Consider the following 14,835-nt stretch of genomic DNA (forward strand, 5'->3'; position numbering starts at 1 on the left):
CGCCAAAGCACTTTTTTGGCATCCTCCTGTTGTGGTACCGAGCAGAGCAGCAGTCGGGTTGCTAAAGGGGCGGAGCTGGAAAAGAATGGGTCACTTTCTCAAAGGGACGAGGACAAACAAACAGGAAGAGCGATGTCCTCCATTGTTGCTGAATTGACCGGCGTCAAACTCACACCCGACGTGTGCCAACTGACTTTCCAGTATTTTTTTATATTCTATAATATTGTAATATGAAGTGGTAATAATATTGTCTTTTATTTTGTATTATAAATAACATAGTGTTATTAAATTATTTAAATAATTAAATACTAAATCATTTAAAACGTGATTAAATGTATAATTGCCACAGTTTTGCGACTTCACTGTTCCGATTTTTCAAAAATATATGAATAAGTCATGCTGTTTCATGGTTGAATACGGCCTGTGATTAGTCAATATGCATCTTTCAGCAAATTTGACATATTTTTTACCTAAATGAAGCTTTTTCGAGCATAAAAATTAGCTAAATAAAGCAAAATACAAATGCAGTGTATAAGGCATTCAGAAGATGCATTCCAAGACATTGTGATGATGTGTAGCATTCTACACTGGTCACTAGGTGTCAGTAATGTTGCTGTAAGTTGGGGGAGACACACAAGCACCAGACTTGTATTGCAGATTTAAATTATGTCACAACAGGCACAATACTCCCTATCTACTGTTGCGGCCGTAACCCACGGCAAGCTAAAACTCAACTGTGGATGCCAGATGTTACTTTCTGTTTGTAGCTGTGGCGACGTCAAAGCGGGACCTCAAGGGCGGCACAAGAAGAACACCTGGACGGCATCCTCGCTGCTCCAGGAGGCCAAGGAGCTGAGCAGAAGTGTGCGGGCCGTCATGGAGGTGGAAAGTAAGTCAAGTGTCATGGCCTCTTCTTCCTCCAGTGCCCTGCATGCGCCCCCTAGTGGATGGAGCTGACAGCTGCGTGTCCTCCCTCTTTCAGCACTGACCTTCTAATGGACCCCACCCCCCACAGTCCCCCAGGAAGACTTAGCAGGAAGTGGACACCTTCAGCCGTGTTCCCTGACATCTTCTCCTTCCGTAGATGCTAACCTGCATGTCTTAGCACGTTTGTCCATCTGTGCTACACAACATCTACACCAAGTGTCTTTGTCCTAGCCAACGTACACAAGCTCAATTTTTGTGTCCGTCTCAACTGGAAACATTTCGCCTGTGACGCCGGGCACTGGAAAATCCTCACCAAGCTCACTGCTGGAAGCCTAAAGAGCAGCAAAATGTGAATTTTCCACATGATGCTTGCTGGTCATCACACTGGAAGAACTGAAAAACACATCTTGCCACCAAGATGCTAACACTGTTTGTCACTGAGAGACTGACTGATACGTCTCCTTTAAGACTCAGATAGCTAGCCAGGCTAATTAGTCTTCTAGTTTGCAACCTACATGACGCTAACAGGTTGGCTCAGAAGCGTTACAACGGTGCCAAAACAGCGACGGATTTAAACGAACCCCCGCAGTCTTTGTGCCGTCTTTGACCCGCTAGCTTAGCTATCGAGCCACGTAAAGTCATTAGTTTGCCGTTTGCTTGGCTCCGTGGCAAGTCAACAGTTAGCTTAACATATGTTAGCATCTCGCTGTTAGCTGATCGGTGTTTATCCTTGTGTTTGCGTTGCTGGACGATCGTGTTTGTGACGTAGATTAGCAACTCTGACATACAAACGTCGTCACCTCGTCTAAATCCTGACTAGGAACATTCAGCACAATCCTGTGAATGGACAATATCACAGCGATATCGCAACAATATCACAATGATATCTCAACATCACAATACCACAACAATATCACAAAAACATGACAACAATATTTACAATATTACATAAATATGATAACAAAACATTTAATATCACAATATCGTAATATTACAACGATATCACAACATAGTACAACATTATCACAACATAACACAACAATATACAATATGACAATATCACAACAAGAGTACAACAATATCACATCACAACATCACATTACAACATTATCACAACAAAACACAACAGTATCACATTACAACAATACAGTATCACAACAGTATCAAAACAATATGATATCGCAACAAAAGTATAACATTATTACAATATTACAACGATATCACGACAGTATCACAACACACAACATTATCACAACATTACAATAATATCATGACAATGTCACAACAAGAGTACAACTATATCACATCATAAAATCACAACATTATCACAACAAAACGCAACAATATCACAACATTACAACAATATCACGGCAGTATCACAAGAGTGCAACAATATCACACCAGTATCAAAGCAATATTACAACGATATCACAAGAGTACAACAACAACACATCAAACCAACATCACAACATCATCACAATATTACAACAATATCATGTCCATATCACAACAAGCATACAACATTATCATAACCGTATCACAACAATATTTTTTTCACAACAATATCACGACAATATCACAAGAGTGCAACATTATCACAACGATATCAGGCATGTAGTATTATAGGCATGGGCATGTAGGCATGTAGCAGTATCGCATCATTGCGACATTATCACAAAATTACAATGAAATCACAACAAAACACAACAGTACAATGCTGACCATATCACAACAAGAGTACAAAGTTATCACAACAATGTTATCACAGCAATATTACAACAATGTCACAACAAAATGCAGCAACATCACAACAATATTACGATATCACAACATTATCACAACATCCAACCATCCATCCACTTTCTATCCTCACTAGGATGGCGGGGGTGTGCTGTAGCCTATCCCAGCTGACTTTGGGCGAGAGGCGGGGTACCATTATCACAACAATAGTACAACAATGTGACAGCAATTTCGGTGTTTTCCACAGAACTGCAATGCATTTGTGGTGGCAGGTTGGCGGGGTTGATGACACCATTGTCGGCCATGACACGTGGGCGTGTCATTGTAATGGATGCTATAGAAGAGCTCGTGGGAGATCCAAAATTTAAGTAAACAAAAAAACATGAAAAACAATGCAATTTTTTTTCATGTCACAAACAAGACGGAGCTGCCTGTGAGTGCTTTTAGATGGGGGAGGGGCCCTCGTTGCGACGGGCAACTCGTGCTTTCGTGTCGGAGACTCCAAAAGCAAAGACCAGGAAAAAGTTGCTGGAGAAGAAGTCGTTTGTGTCTTATTCGACAAAGAGAACCTAGCGGGGTCTGACTGCGTGCGAAATATCGCGAGAAATGTACTAAATTGGCAACACTGATCCCTCCTGCTACATCTTCTTCTTCTCCGGCAGAGTATGAGGTGTGTTGAGAATCAGAGTTAGGATGCCACCTACTGCACGGAGTTGGAACGACAAGCTTCAGTTGCAGACAGTCCCGTTATAATGTGTTTATTTACAAGCGAGGGCCAACAGGTGGCGCCAAATCTTTTTGTGGCGACTGTTGGTTTTTAAGCTGAGTCACAGCTACACTTGGAGTGCGGCCTTGAGTGTGAACACTAATATTCTCCTTTTGTTCCGCGCTAGGGAAGTGTTTTGACCAAGGACGCGTTGCTGCGAGGACTCGCCGTCGTCAGTCAGCTAATTCTCACCCCTCATTCACGACCTCGCTCAGCCGGCATGAGGAGGATGAGGATGAAAAGAGGAAGGAAATTAGGTCAGGAGAATCACGTCCGTCTGCTTTTCATCACGGCTGCTGTTGCCTGGTTACCAAAGCTGCGTGCGCACGTACGTGCACACCAAAACACAGCCCCCACTATTAATGATCATTATTGTCATCATTCCACTTTTTCATGACGGAAGAGTTTTTGCGGACTTTTATTTTTCTACACGAGCAGCTGCTGAACGTGGGACATTTGTCAACCCAAATGTTTGTCAATAAAGTTTCTAATCTCCTGTGGTCTTTTTGCAGCCTCATTTGGACAGTGGATAGCGATGTCTTTGCAATTAAAACAATGAACACGATTTCTCAGCGTGTGAAAGGTTGCCTCCTTTTGTGGAGTAAAAGCGGGTCAGGAGGTTCTGGTGATAGAGTACAGTAAGTGCGGGAAAGTACAGTAAGACGCGAGAGGCAACTTGACACTCGGTGTCCTCGTTGCGTCCCCATGGATACACAAAGATTACGATGCCATCATCTCAAATGTGGATCCTCCGTGTTCTCCTGCAGGTCTTCCTTACGGCTGGGAGGAGGCCTACACGGCAGACGGGGTCAAGTACTTCATCAAGTAAGCACGTTTGGACTTTTCAACTCGTTGTCATGGCAGCTTCAGGGGCTTGAAAGAGAATGAGTGCCAAAGCCGTCCTGTCAATCGCTACTCTCCTCTTCTCCTCACACGTTGCCGTGGAAACACGGCTAGCCTGTGTAAAAGTCAAAAGATTCATAAGTTTCGGAATCAGCCTCAGAGTCACGCCACTTCCTGTTGTGTTGTCCTTTGACAGTCACGTGACCCAGACGACCTCATGGTGCTCACCGGGGACCAGCGCCGCCATGACCGCGCCCTCACCCTCAGAGTTCTCCAACGGCCAGCTGGAGCGGGCAGCCGAGCAGCGGCCCGGACCCTCCATCGAGACGGAGATGTAGAAGGAAATGGAGGTGGTTATTGTTGCCATGGAAACCAACTGTAAGACTGTTGTTTTGTTTTTTTAAGTGGCGCTCCAAACCTCTTAACTGCAAGGCCCTTTTTAGCCAATCACAAGCCTGAAGAAAGCCACTCGTGGAAAAGACACAATAACAACAATAGCCAAAGTGTGTGTGTGCAAAAAGACATTTATTATTGTCCTCGTGGACATTTTGTTGTCTTCCTGCTGTTGTTGGTGAGACACACACTGAATCCATTATGTTGATCATCTGGTTGGTATAGAAAGCAATAGAGCATGAAAGCACGTTCGTCTGTTTTGTCCTCAGGTTTGTCCTGCCTAGTAACTAAATAACTGGCTCAAGTAATCAGATTACTGCTGTGGCGAGAGGAGGTCAGTCTTCCTAGAAGTGTGTGTGTGTGTTATAGCGAGCATGCATGGGCTGCAGATGAAAGGAGCGCTACAAATGCACTACATGACACACTACATGATATACTACATGACACACTACATGAGACTATACGACACGCTATATGACATGTTGCATGACCTACTGTATGATACACTAGGTGACACACTACACAACATGGCACGTTCCATAACAACATGACATATGACATGACACCACATGACACACTACATGAGACTATACGACACGCTATATGACATGTTGCATGACCTACTGTATGATACACTAGGTGACACACTACACAACATGGCACGTTCCATAACAACATGACATATGACATGACACCACATGACACACTACATGAGACTATACGACACGCTATATGACATGTTGCATGACCTACTGTATGATACACTAGGTGACACACTACACAACATGGCACATTCCATAACAACATGACATATGACATGACACCACATGACACACTACATGAGACTATACGACACGCTATATGACATGTTGCATGACCTACTGTATGATACACTAGGTGACACACTACACAACATGGCACGTTCCATAAAAATGAAAGACTACATGACGTTGCATGAGACCACACAATACTTTACATGACATGTTATGTGATAACTACATGACATGTTGCACAGCACATGACTGCATTATATATTATATTATCATCACACCACATGACGCACTACATGAGACTATACTGTATGACACACTATATGACCTGCTGCATGACATGTTGACACATGACATGAAGTTACATGATATACAGTACATGACACACTACACAACACACCGCATGGCACTTTCTATAACAACGTGATACACTACATGACATGTTACATGAGAAACTACACAACGTTTTACGTGACATGGTGATACACTACATGACCTGTTACATGACACTACATTATACACTACAAGACATGTTATACTACATGATATACTACATGGCACCGCATGACACACTACATGGCACTACATGACATACTATATGGTACACTACATGACATGTTACATTACACACTACATGACACACAACACTATATGGCACACTGCATAACATGATACACTACACAACACACTACATGGCAACAACATGATACACTACATGACATGTTTCACGACAATGCATGATACAGTACACGATACTACATGACATTTACAGGACATGTTACATGACATACTCTATGATACACTACATGACAAACTACACAACACACTACATGGCACGTTACATAATATGTTAGACTACATGACATGTTAACACGACACACTGCATGAGACAGTACTTGATACTACATGACATTTTACATGACACACTGCATACCATGTTACATAATACATTACGACACTATGTGACATGTTACATGACACACTCCATGGCATGTTACATGACGCACTACATGATACACTACCTGACACACTACAACATGTTACATGATACACTACTTGACATTTTACATGACACACTAGGTGGCATGTTACATGACGCACTACATGATACACTACCTGACACACTACAACACATTACATGATACACTACTTGACATTTTACATGACACACTACATGACGCACTACATGAGACAGTACTTGATACTACATGACATTTTACATGACACACTGCATAACATGTTACATAATACATTACGACACTACGTGACATGTTACATGATACACTACGTGACATTTTACATGACACACTCCATGGCATGTTACATGACGCACTACATGATACACTACCTAACACACTACAACATGTTACATGATACACTACTTGACATTTTACATGACACACGAGGTGGCATGTTACATGACGCACTACATGATACACTACCTGACACACTACAACACATCACATGATACAATACTTGACATTTTACATTACACACTACATGATGCACTACATGAGACAGTACTTGATACTACATGACATTTTACATGACACACTGTATAACATGTTACATAATACATTACGACACTACGTGACATTTTACATGACACACTACATGGCATGTTACATGACGCACTACATGATACACTACCTGACACACTACAACATGTTACATGATACACTACTTGACATTTTACATGACACACTCCATGGCATGTTACATGACGCACTACATGATACACTACCTGACACACTACAACATGTTACATGATACACTACTTGACATTTTACATGACACACTAGGTGGCATGTTACATGACGCACTACATGATACACTACCTGACACACTACAACACATTACATGATACACTACTTGACATTTTACATGACACACTACATGACGCACTACATGATACACTACCTGACACACTAAAACACGTTACATGATACACTCACTACTTGACATTTTACATGACACACTGCACTACATGTTACATAATACATTACGACACTACGTGACATGTCACATGATACACGACTTGACATTTTACATGACACACTACATGCCATGTTGCATGATGCACTACATGATACACTACCTGACACACTACATGACACGTTACATGATACACCACATGACATGTTACATGACACACTATACAACACACTACATGACATTACATAATACTACATGGCACGATACATGATACACTACATGTTACATTACATAATACTACATGACACGCTACATGATACATTACATAATACTACATGACGCTGACAGGGCAGCTGCAGCGCTTTGTAGTGTGGTTTGATGGCAGTGTAGTGTGTATGGGTTGGTGCTTGTAATTGATTTACATGAGCAAAGTGGGCCTGAAATAGCACCAGTGCTGACTTGCTCGTGCCTCTTTGGACTCGACCGAGCCGTGCGAGAACAAAAACACTAAAGTGTTCTTCTTTCGAATCCCTTGGAGTCCTGGTCCTGGTTCAGGTTGTGATTCTGCTTTGCTCTGCCTTCGTCTGGCAGACTGTAAGGATCTTGGATCTTGGTCACCTGAACAGGTGTGCTGTTTGCGTGTGAAGGTGACGAATCACGGAGTCACCAGGTGTGTCGCAGCCTTGTCCTACTTTTCACCCCTCACAATGGTCACCCTACAACATCCGCATCCTAGCAACCGTTGCTAAGCACATCTTGCAACTGGATGATTACAGAATCATATTCAGATTGAAACATCAACTTTACTCCTTCCTTCTCTCCTTGTCTCGCTTCCCTCTTCTTTCCTTACATGCTTCCTTACACGCCTCCTCCCTCCCTTCCTTCCTTACTTCCTTCTCCACTTGGATGTGTTTTTCCCTCCGTGTGGAGCACATGAGCTTCAACGTGACTGCGTGTGTGTGTGCTGGGGAGGTTGGGGGGGGCATGTTGGCCCTGGCTTCTGATTGGTTAAAAGTAGGTCAAGCCGGTCCACTCATGTGACCCAGCATTCCTCTGTGGGCGTGTGTGTTTGTGTGTGTGTGTGTGTGTGTGTGTGTGTGTGTGTGTGTGTGTGTATGTGTTGATGATGATACCGTGAAAGTCACTAAAGTTACCGATTACGATCTTTAGGACTATTTTCCGCATTTCAAAGGTCATCTTTCAATGAGAAACAGGCCAAATGTCAAGAAAGCGAAATTCAAAAGTCTGAAAAGTTGGTCTTTTGAAGTAATTTCCTCTGAAAGCACAATATAATCCATAAATGAGGCGAAAACGTCTATTTGACTGAGTGTTTTTTAATATGTTAGTGTCATTTATGAAATTCTAATTGAATAAACATTTTCAGTTTAATTTACATGACACTTGTTTCATCATATATCATGTTGGTGTTTTTCTTGCAGTCTTTAAATGAAATGTTACTCTGTTAATGTTTTAAGTGGTGTTTACATGAACACAAATCAAATAAATAAAAAGTTAGCTAGGCGCTATGTGCCAAGAGAAAGGGGCGGGGTTTGAGCTAGCTGTGACACCAGGAGCCCCTCGAGGCAAGAGAACGATTCGTATTTTCGGATTCCAACCAGCTCAGTTCGGCTCAGGTTATTGTTCGTTGCTTTTGTGGTGGATATACTTTCATTAATTTAACTTCATTAGGAATAGTTCGAGATTGTCACGCCTCGTTCCTCTTCCTTCTGTCGTCTCAACCCGGAAGTGCGTTGCCGCGAGGGAGTCGGTCAGTGTTCGCTGGTTCAGTTTGAAGATTCTTTCGTAAAGGTCAGTTCGTTCACCCCAGTCAGGCGCGCTCACGCACAGTCGCGCGCTCCTCTTGTAAGTGAACAGCAGCAGAGACCGTCAGAGTCGGTCCACACGTCCCGCGTCTTCTGCAGTCTTCGCCGAGTTTCGCTTCTGTCGTCTTGTGGGGGTCTTTTGGCTCCTCAAAGAGGCGCCATGGAGAAGATGTCCCGAGTGCACGTGAGCGCCTTGAATCCATGCTTCCTTCCTGCGGCTTCTCATGGAGTCCTCAAGTCTCTGCTGGAGAACCCCGTCAAGCTTCCCATGCACCATGAAGGTGACTTCACTTCTTCATTACGATCATGATCATGACTCTTAATCATCATTATTACTCCAATGCATCATTATGACTGTTAATCGTTATTATTATTAATATCGATCCTTATTATTGCATGAAATGAAGGTCCATATTTCCGTGGCAAATTAATAGTATCATAAAAGTTAATTATACAACTCTTAACTAGTGTTATAACATGCTCGACTTTATTTGGCCTTTGGTGTTCTTTGTCTTGTTTGATCTCAATAACCTCACGTGAGACCTGAAGCGCTGCACTTTAAAACACTTCTATATGATATGATATTATATAATATAGTTTAAAACACTTATATGATATGATATTATATAATGTATTATATAATGTGGTAGTCTGTGTTTATGTCGTTGGTTGACAGATGTCATATAACGCAAAATGATATTTTATTTCTTTGCCCTAATTGCTAATAATTATTTTACACTTTTGCATGTGCTGGAGAGGTAATTTGTGATAAGAATTTAAAAGTGGCTTTAAAAAAAGTTTGATAGATAATCGATAATTTTTTATCATGCAGTGTCATTTCTAAATCTATAAAGCATACATTTAGAAACATAATATAATTTCTAATATAAGAAATTGGATAAGTATATGGTATGGTAAGTATTATAAAAGTGTCTTTTTTTTAAGTGACTGATGTTGGATAAATAATATTTCGTAATGTAATTTATGATATAAGAAATTTGATCAAGTATTATAAGTGTCTTTTTTTTTAAAGTTACTGATGTTGGCTAAATAATATTTCATAATATAATTTATGATATAATAAATTAGACGTGTTAGAAGTGTTATAAAAGTGGCTTTTAACAACCGTCATTGATGTTAGATATTACATAATGTTATAATATAATTTAAAATATACATTTATAAACATTATATAATTTCTAAGTTAGATAAAATGTGATTAAAAAATATATAAAGGTGACTTTAAAAAATCAGTCATTGATGTTGGATATTAAATCATATTGTATAGTTTATAAATGTATAAATTATACCTGTGTAAATATAATATAATTTATAAATTAAGAAATTACATATAAAGTGGCTTATTTAAAAGTAATTGATGTTAGATATCATTTATAAATGTATAAATTATGCATTTATATAATTTATAGGAAATAATATTTTTTCATATAATTTATGAAAATACATTTATAAATGCATAATCTGATTGATACAAAATTGGATAAAAGTGTTATAAATTTGCTCTTTAAAGTCAGTCATTGATGTTAGATACATATTTTACAATATAATATAATTTAAAACATATCATTTATAATATAAGAAATTACATGTTAATTGTCCAAGGTGGCCACTAGGGGGCGATTCTCTTGACAAATGTTGGCCGAGGTGGTAAAATTGTGCGAGAAAGAGGTTTTGTGTGGTTTGAAGCGGAATAACAACATGGAATTGATGGCAAGCAGCAGGAAGTCAAGTTGTTCAAATGCGGACGTGAAACTTGATAAACGTGCGTCTCATGACTTTTTCCCGCCGTGTCGTCAAAGCAGCTTTCAACAAGGAGAAGGAGGAGAAGCTAGAGGAGGACAACAGCGCCCCCCAGTCGGCCTTCCTGGGCCCCACCCTGTGGGACAAGACGCTGCCCTACGACGGAGACAACTTCCAGCTGGAGTACATGGACCTGGAAGAGTTCCTGTCCGAGAACGGGATCCCCACCAGCCCCGCCCAGCACCCGCCGCACGCTCTGCCACCGCTGCCGGGCCACCCGCCCATCATGGCCCCCGCGCCGTCGCCCTCGGTGATGGACCTCAGCAGCCACGCCTCCACCTCTGCCTCGCCAAACTGTCTGCACGGCAGCCCCGCCGCGAGAGGTGCATCTAAGCCCTTTCAAAGTAAGAGCGCGCAGAGGGGCGGCACTGAACGTTCACCGTGAACTCCCTGTGCTTTGTGTGTGTTTGCATAGCTGAGTCATGAAGGTTAAAGGTCAAACCGCTCAAGTGAGGTGTGAAAGGGGGGTCAAAGGTTGGCGTGTTGAGGGGGAAACACCTTGACGCTGCACGCGTGTTTATCTGGTCTTGCACACACACATACAGTGTGTAGAAACATGTCACATGCTAGCGCGTGTGTACCCCAGGACTGCAGTCTATCTGTGGTGGCGGGTTGCCGAGTGTGTGTCATGACCCACTCTGCTCCTGCTTTTGGAGAGTTTGTTTACTTGTAAAGGGTGGAAGCTGGCCGCAGTCGTGGTGCCGCAGCGCCACCCGGTGGACCAGAGGTGTCGCCCTCCGCTAACTGCTGGGCTTGTCTTGGCCACAAAAAAAACAACCTAAAGCAGTTTTTAACTCGGTCGTCTACGTTTAGCGGCGTAATCTGGCATGTTTGCGTTCCCACGCGGCCGATAAGAAGCGAGGTTGGGGAGGCCGCTAATGAAAAGCAAACAGCTGCTAGGAAGGACGACAAAAGCAACACAAACATCCTCATCCTATCCTGCCGCAAGCATTTCCTCTTCACGAAAACTCCACATAACATAATTGTGTTCTTATACATGAGCAGGAATACGGATGATTTTATTTACGTGAATGATGAAGAAAAAATGAGTTGTGTTGACTGACAGACAAGCAGGTGTGTTGTTGCTTGTGCTTCTTGTTAGAGGTGAATGGGGATGTTGCCACCTGCTGGCCGCAGTGCGTCACTGCACCCTCAATGATGAAAAAGCGCTTGAATTAACATTTACGGTCGAAACGTGGAAAGTAACTTTAAGTGTCTTGTCCTCCAGGCCTCAGAAACACTCCCAGCCCCATCGACCCGGACTCCATCCAGGTCCCGGTGGGCTACGAGCCCGACCCGGCTGACCTGGCGCTGTCCAGCGTGCCGGGCCAGGAGATGTTCGACCCGAGGAAGCGCAAGTTCTCCGCGGAGGAGTTGAAACCTCAGCCAATGATTAAGAAAGCTCGCAAGGTCTTCATCCCCGAGGACCTGAAGGTAATTTGCAGCCGGTGCTCGCCGCTCTGCATGATGCACATTTCATTCAAGCGCCCGCATCGCCGCGCTCCCATTGGCCGCAGCTTCCCGCCGTAAGAGGCTTACGGCAGGAGAGACGTGACGTCCGAGAGCTCAGAGGATTTGATGTTTGAATTTGTGCAAATGAAAAGTGGGGCTGAGCCACAAAAGCTGATTAATGGGAAAGCAAGAACGCGCCCCATTCGTTAATGGACTCACGGCACTACCATGACTGGCCGCTGGGGGGAAGCAGACTCATTGGAAACACTACTCGAACATTGTCGTCACTACTTATTGCTAAGATTTCAATACTACAGTAGCGCTCATTATTGGAAATATTTAAGTACTACAGCAGACTTCACTCTATTTATGTACTAGAAAGACTTGAAAGTACTTAAATGCTACAGTAGCCTGCATCCTTGGATGTATTTATGTACGACAGTAGCATTGGAAGTATTTTAAGTACTACAGTAACCTTGGAAGTATTAAAATACTACAGTAGACTTCATCCGTGGAAGTATTAAAATACTGCAGTAGCTTTTAATATTGGAAGTATTTAAGTACTCATTCTTGGAGGTAATTAGGTAAGGTGAAGGAGGGGAAGCAGTCAGAAGTCATGTGACATGAAAACGTCAACCGGAAGTGATGTCACTGACTGTTGGCCCGTCGTCTCGGGAGACAAACGACAAGTTAGCAAACTAACTAGCTAATAATATATCTCATTAATTAATAATGCATTGATTTAATTTTTACAATATGCCAAGTAAAAAATAAAAAAGGAGGTGGCCACACTTTGGACACCGGTGCTCTATAGTAAGGATGCTAGCAAGCTTACTTTGAAGTAATATTTTGTTTTTTCTGCACCTTCCCCCCACCCTCGCCACATGGTTGTTCTCTTTGAGCAGGATGACAAATACTGGGCCCGGCGCAGGAAGAACAACCTGGCCGCCAAGCGTTCGCGAGACGCCAGGCGGCTGAAGGAGAACCAGATCGCCATCCGAGCCGGCTTCCTGGAGAAGGAGAACTCTGCTCTGAGGCAGGAAGTGGCCGAGCTGCGCAAAGAGCTCGGACGCACCAAGAACATCCTGGCCAAGTACGAGGCGCAGCACGGGAGGCTATGAGCGCGCACATACACTGTAGTAATGGCTCCACTCACTAGAAAGTGAAGCTTCCATCAAAATGGAAGAATAGTTGGGGTTTTTTATAATGTGGTCATCAGGGGGCAGCAGAGCTCATAAAATGAATGAATGGTGTTTGCTCCCGTGCCAACATTGCATTGTTGGCAGCTTTACTTTGAAGTGAGTCGAGCCAATTAGAGGCCAGAATGTCTCCGCCCACCTCTAAGCTTCGCTGAGCCCGCCCCTCTCGCTAACTCTGCAAGTGTGTATGTACGGAACGCGTGCGCGCCAGCCTCGTCAATGTGAACCGCCTTCTGCTCTGCTCTTTCAAGAAATGAGCCCAAAATGCCAAAAATGTTTTTTTTTTTAACCCCTCAGAGTTCGTTGTAAGCGTGATTTGACGCCATCAGGGAGCAAATACCTTATTAATGACCAACCCAAAGAGCAGCAGAGATGTTTTATTTTGCTTTACTGAGCAGCTCAGGAAGCTAAAGCGGCCAGCTAGCAGGAGCTAGCATTAGCGGTTAAAGCTAAAGCTAAAGCGTCATGACATCAAAAAGCCGTTTTGTGGAATCACAATATATTTTCAATGTTTGAAATGGAAAAAAACACAACTTACTTGGTTTTAAGTGTGTTTAGAAAGCAAACCGTGCAATAAGTTGGCTGCTTTTCTTTTTTTTCCTCTGCGGTGTTCTACCAGTGTGTAGCTCAGTGCTGCCCCCAGTGGCAGAGCGAGGCATGAATGTATTATTGTCTTACACTTTGATAATGGATCACTTTAGTACTGCAGACCAAAAGAAAGACCTTAAAGGATATATTGATATATATTCCAAGTTGAAATGTTTATATCGGTGTTTTTGTACAGTCTCTTTTCCTACTTAGATATTGGATGTGTATTTTGGAAAGCGTTACTTTAAGCACTACAGTGTTCATTTAGAAAGCAAACTACGGGCATTACGCAAGTGTTGAATTTTGTCTTTTTCCAGCGTTCGATTGAAATACCTCGCCTGAAATACCTGGTCGATGACGTTTATAGCGTGTGAATGTAGTCACCCAACACAAAGCACTTATTTTCTTTTTCTGCTGTCATGTTTCATTCTTTCCTTTGTCTCTTACTGTGGGTTTTAAGACATTTGTCCTCAGTTTGACCCCGAACGTTGTCAATAAAAGAAAAAAAAATCTACCAACAAACAACTTGTGATTGTTTCTTTTTGCTCTAAAAGTGTAATAAATCAATAAATGTACGA

At 42.4% G+C, this 14,835-nt stretch overlaps 2 protein-coding genes across 6 annotated transcripts in view; both read left to right on the forward strand.

Annotated features, from left to right (window-relative positions):
- Nucleotides 1-8,788, forward strand: part of stxbp4 (syntaxin binding protein 4) — a 51,024-nt gene extending 42,236 nt beyond the window's left edge. For 3 of the 4 annotated variants that reach the window (XM_054765216.1, XM_054765234.1, XM_054765225.1), the window contains 3 exons: nt 768-889; nt 4,201-4,258; nt 4,473-8,788. In XM_054765216.1, the coding sequence (XP_054621191.1) occupies nt 768-889; nt 4,201-4,258; nt 4,473-4,614 (322 nt within the window). In that variant the 3' untranslated portion in view covers nt 4,615-8,788. Of the gene's footprint in view, nt 1-767; nt 890-982; nt 4,174-4,200; nt 4,259-4,472 lie in introns of those variants that run through there. The other variant, XM_054765241.1, reaches the window with a different exon arrangement.
- Nucleotides 8,789-9,214: 426 nt separating this feature from the next.
- Nucleotides 9,215-14,770, forward strand: hlfb (HLF transcription factor, PAR bZIP family member b). Of its 2 annotated transcripts, none has more exons than XM_054765256.1 (4): nt 9,215-9,478; nt 11,021-11,362; nt 12,247-12,452; nt 13,373-14,770. In XM_054765256.1, exons 1-4 carry the CDS (start codon nt 9,358-9,360, stop codon nt 13,589-13,591), a joined length of 888 nt encoding a protein of 295 aa, XP_054621231.1. In that variant the 5' UTR covers nt 9,215-9,357; the 3' UTR covers nt 13,592-14,770. The 2 variants fall into 2 exon arrangements, with proteins under 2 accessions (XP_054621231.1, XP_054621242.1); XM_054765267.1 differs by having other exon boundaries at nt 13,376-14,770.
- The last annotated feature ends 65 nt before the right edge of the window (nt 14,771-14,835 follow it).

Source organism: Dunckerocampus dactyliophorus, chromosome 2, assembly GCF_027744805.1.
Source record: "Dunckerocampus dactyliophorus isolate RoL2022-P2 chromosome 2, RoL_Ddac_1.1, whole genome shotgun sequence".
Lineage (NCBI taxonomy): Eukaryota > Metazoa > Chordata > Actinopteri > Syngnathiformes > Syngnathidae > Dunckerocampus > Dunckerocampus dactyliophorus.

What these genes read in the sequence shown, in the direction of transcription:
- hlfb (XM_054765256.1), top strand. Translation starts at nt 9,358, where the DNA reads ATGGAGAAGATGTCCCGAGTGCACGTGAGCGCCTTGAATCCATGCTTC. An exon ending in GCTTCCCATGCACCATGAAG is followed by an intron (nt 9,479 to 11,020) that starts GTGACTTCACTT and finishes TCGTCAAAGCAG; the next exon opens with CTTTCAACAAGGAGAAGGAG. An exon ending in TGCATCTAAGCCCTTTCAAA is followed by an intron (nt 11,363 to 12,246) that starts GTAAGAGCGCGC and finishes CTTGTCCTCCAG; the next exon opens with GCCTCAGAAACACTCCCAGC.